The sequence below is a fragment of the Portunus trituberculatus genome, chromosome 20, assembly GCF_017591435.1.
Source record: "Portunus trituberculatus isolate SZX2019 chromosome 20, ASM1759143v1, whole genome shotgun sequence".
NCBI lineage: Eukaryota > Metazoa > Arthropoda > Malacostraca > Decapoda > Portunidae > Portunus > Portunus trituberculatus.
Window position 1 is genome coordinate 2092501 of NC_059274.1, and position 5000 is coordinate 2097500.

The following is a 5000-nucleotide window of genomic DNA, read 5'->3' on the forward strand; positions in this document are numbered from 1 at the left end:
ATTGAAATAAAGGCAAGAAAAGCTATCACGTGTCACTAGAGAACATTAGAGAGTATGGATGAAATATAGTATGAATGATAATACTGATAATGCCGCCGCGGAGTGAGTTTAGTGCAGTATAACAAGTGAAGGTGGAGAAGGTTTCATTATTTCTACACTGCATGAACCGAGGAGTTAAATAAAAGAAAGAAAACAACCACGTGTCGTATTTATGAAACACTTCAAATATTCCTCTCGACACAAAATTGGTGATGAATCCTGCACAGCAAACATCATTAAGTTAGCTAATTATATACCTACATATATATTCCACCAATTAACAACTAAAGACCTTACACAAAAAAAAAAAAAGCAACGGCAAAACTTCAAACTAATTTCCACGAAAGAAAAAAAGAAAAACGAAAACGAAAACCGTAACATTCAAAGCTGGAAAAAAACACATTCATTTCCAGGAGCTTAGAGTTGCCGCCACGCTGATGCTCCTTTTGAGAGAGTTTAAGTCCCTGTGAAAAGCGGCTGGAACAGAAAACGTATGTCAAAGCAGAAGAAGGGAAAAAATTTACGTTTGTTACCACCTGTTAGCGGATGAGCGGTTGAAAGCTGCTAGCGTAGGAGGGAGTGAGACTGGGAAGATCTTGCATGTAGAGGTTGAAAGAAACTGCGAAGGTGGAATGAGAGAGACTTGGAAGACATTGACTGTAGTAAACTGAGGAGAGATACTAGGAAGATATTAACCCCTTCAGTACTACGACGCATTTTTACCTTGAGTTTTGGGTGTGATTAGACCATTTTACTTGCATTAGGAAGGCTGTACGGAGGTCAGAAGATAAATGGCCACAGTCGTCACTATTCTGATATCCCCACATAAGTTTCTGAACCTGCGTGAAATCACCAAATAGTAACCAGAATACTCGTAGATATGAAAACACTTCCTAGTACAGTAGGAGTTAAGAGTGCAAAGAAAGACTAAGGGGATTTTAAGCATAGACGAAGAAGAGAGAGAGAGAGAGAGAGAGAGAGAGAGAGAGAGAGAGAGAGAGAGAGAGAGAGAGAGAGAGAGAGAGATTAAATTAAATAACACGAGGGAAGACACGGTTACGCAATTCGGTCACAAAGAGAAAAGTATATTTAACAAGACTGGGCCAAGAGGACGCTATGACCTCTCCGTGTTTGTTTTTATTTATTTATCCAATTAGAGACGAGAAGGGAAGGCTGAGGGGTTGAATAAAATATGAAGGAAAAAATGCTCAGCCTCCGCCACTCAGTAAAAAGGAATAAAAAAACATAAGTAGGTTTTCAAGCACAAATTTAAATGGCCCGTGATTAATTCAAGTTTTGAAAGGTAAACTTGGTTATATATATTTCATCATTGAGCGGAGAAAGAAGAGGGAATTTAGGGAGAGAGAGAGAGAGAGAGAGAGAGAGAGAGAGAGAGAGAGAGAGAGAGAGAGAGAGAGAGAGAGTTATATGCTACACTCAAAGTTGCAGATTGGGTTGACTCTCTCTCTCTCTCTCTCTCTCTCTCTCTCTCTCTCTCTCTCTCTCTCTCTCTCTCTCTCTCATTTTCCTAATATAATGAGCTTAGTACACATGAGTTCACGGCGTCGGGGCGCGTTCAGACACACACACACACACACACACACACACACACACACACACACACACACACACACACACACACACACACACACACACACACACACAACGGAGATACTTTCGCAAACAAGTTAATTAAATATCTCACGAATACCTAATTAACTAGATTATGTTCCACTACAAGAAAGAAAATGATAAAGAAAAGAGACAGACAATAAATCTAACCAGGGCACTCCAATGATGACCTCTAGCTTGACCTCAGCTGACCTACTTCAACCTTGACCTAATACATGTCTGTCTCAGGGATGCCCTGAAGAACGTGGGCAAAAATAACACCTGGACTTTAATTAATCAACGTGCTCACCTGGCTTCGTGTAACCCCCAAAGGACTGACGGCACCTGAGAGAGAGAGAGAGAGAGAGAGAGAGAGAGAGAGAGAGAGAGAGAGAGAGAGAGAGAGAGAGATTTTATGACTTATGGCCTTTTATTTCTGTTTGTGAGAGAAAGTGAAAAATAAAAAAGAGAAAATCAGAAGAAAGAAGCAATGGAAAGGAGTGAGAGAAAAAAACAATAGAAAACCTGAAGATAATGGTATAGAATAATTTAAATGGTGAAATAAAAATAATAACAAAAAGAAAAGTAGAATGATAATGGTGATGGTAAAAAGTGGGAATGGAATGAAAAGTAATTACAAGCGAAAAAAAATTATGTTACTGAGCCGTTACTGACAAAAAATGGGAAAGAATTTAGATGCAAAAGGCGTTATGGTGATATATTATTATTTTGTGTCCATTGGTGTAATGCTATTTGCAGTCATCGGTGTTAATATGATTTCTGGCCATTTTGGTGTTGAGTAATATTGATTATCTGCACCATCACCACATTTACATTGTTATTAACTTGCCACACACCAATTATAAGCTGGACTCATCACTGACGCCACCCACACACCCACCCACCCACCAACCCACGCACGCACACTCTTACCCACATACACACACACACACAAAAAAAAATAAATAAGTAAATAAATAAAAAGCTGCTACAATATACTGGTGGCAGCGGCAGGATTAACACACCTTTTCTCTCTCTCTCTCTCTCTCTCTCTCTCTCTCTCTCTCTCTCTCTCTCTCTCTCTCTCTCTCTCTCTCTCTCTCTCTCTCTCTCTCTCTCTCTCTCTCTCTCTCTCTCTCTCTCTCTCTCTCTCTCTCTCTCTCTCTCACACACACACACACACACACACACAACCCAACATGGAAAATAAACACAGAGGACATTATTAAGCCAAACACAGCACGAATTTGACAAGAAAAAGAAAACTTGTGAACTAAAAGCATAACGCAACCAGATGAACACAGCCACCTGCAAGGACTCACTCACTTTTGTCTTCATCAGAGGGTGGGTACAAAGACTCCAGCGGCACGTGACTATACAACCACGTAAACCAATAAAAAGACAGAGTATACGGTAGGAACAGTCTACCCAGTGCATGGAAAATAGTGCCCCCACCTTCCTGTGTCCCCTTGATCCCCATCCGCCTCACCTGCTCTAATTAATCTTGTTTACCTGGAACTTATAGCTGGTACCTGTTAATTGTTTTCCTCCTGGACGGTAAATTGACGGTATTGGACTGGACTGGACTGTGTGTGTGTGTGTGTGTGTGTGTGTGTGTGTGTGTGTGTGTGTGCTAGAAAAGAAGACAAGACTATGACAATAAGTATCAACTCAGTAATATTATTTCAACACTTAACTTTCTTTTTTGTATTTTATTTCGTTCTGTTTATGCTTGAGTTGCCACGAGGAAAGAATTAAAGCAACAAGCTCATTAGGGGAAGCTCATCACGGCCTCATTGCCAGTTCATTATCAGCCTCGCAGCATCACTCGCCCTGCTGGGAGAAAATCTTGCTATCTGATTAATTACGTCGAAGTGCCCAGCGTTGTTACGTTAATTACGAGTGTGTTAAAAGGAAATGCTGCTTTATTCCTGATTCTAAAAGTGATCAATTATTTTTTTTTACTATCTTTTTTTTTATTCAGGATTCATTCAGTTTATTGGTGTTTTATGTTATGGGTTAATTAAGTGTATTGCTTTTTTATTAATTACGGTGAATTATCTCGAGTGATTAATTCATTACACTGTGGATTACTGTGTTTTTCCTTCATTATAAACTCATGTATCTCCATTCTTTCATTACAATTAATCTACGTACTTAATTCTGTAAAAACAAAAAAATAAAAACATAAAAATAATCTAATACAGTACATGTCACCGTTGTGTTACTACTCCTCACCTGCTGGATGGCCTGAGGAATTCTCACCACAGTCATACCATGCCTTGGCCAGTCAGATGGGAGAGTAGCGCTCAGTAACACTTATTAATACCTTCTTTGCTTGTTCACGGGTGGCAAAACTATATAGATCCGTGACGCTGATGTCTGGCTGCAGAGATGCTTTGGGCTTCTACTCGTATCTTTTTTATTTACAAAGGCCACTGAGATTACTGAGTTTTCAAGGATGTTTTACTTATTGATAATGCTAAAACTTTGCTAAAATCATCACTTCAATTATAAAAACATCATTGAAAACTCCAAATTAATTTTACTAGAGCCTGTTAAAAGTATCCCACACATTCTAAAACTTTTGAGAATGCTGACCTGAATATTGTGACGAAAATTATGACTCCAAACTCTTCCTTCACTCTGTCCTCTGTCACTCTCTTGCCAAATAATGTGATTGTCAGTATCTTTTTTCCCGAAACTGGCGTCCCTACCTCGACTTCTTAAATCTCTGTCGATCATTCCAATCTGGTGTTTAATTGTTAATTGCTTACGCGTATACACCCCATGTTTTTATCTAGCCCAATCCACATTATAGTTAACGCTAACCTTAATACCTCTAGTCCTCTTCTTTATTTTCTTTCATTTTTATGTGTATTCTCTTTATCTTTTTTTTCCCTTTATTACCGCCTTCTCTTCTTCCTTTTCCTTCTTCTCCTCCTTCTCCATCTCCTCTTCCTCCTCCTCCTCCTCCTCCTCCTCCTGCTGCTGGTGTCCGAGAGCCAAAAGGACATCATAACCCATGCTTCCGTTCCTGTTCTTGAGTTCAGTGAAGAAAAACGTTCGCCACTTCCTCCCTCGTCAGCCAATCAGACACCAACTCTCTCAGATGTTTCCCTCGCTGTGATTGGCTGAAAAAGGAGCGTCCGGCGAACAGTTTACTTGCTGAAGGTACTATTGGTCGTCCTCCTCATGTCCTCACTCCTCATTGGTCGATGAGTGTCCCGGTGTGTCCTCTGATTGGTGGATTAATGTGTACCCCTTTTTTGTGTTATTTGATAGGTTATTTGGTAGAGGTGGGTGTTTAGTATGCATTGTGTGTGTGTGTGTGTGTGTGTGTGTGTGTG

The 5000-nt window shown here is 39.9% G+C and overlaps 1 protein-coding gene across 1 annotated transcript in view; it reads left to right on the forward strand.

The window, feature by feature from the left end:
• LOC123506489 (dual 3',5'-cyclic-AMP and -GMP phosphodiesterase 11A-like) overlaps positions 1–5000 on the forward strand; it is a 181483-nt gene that overhangs the window by 152070 nt on the left and 24413 nt on the right. The window contains 1 exon segment of the mRNA XM_045258621.1: positions 2992–2994. Within this exon segment, the coding sequence (XP_045114556.1) occupies positions 2992–2994 (3 nt within the window).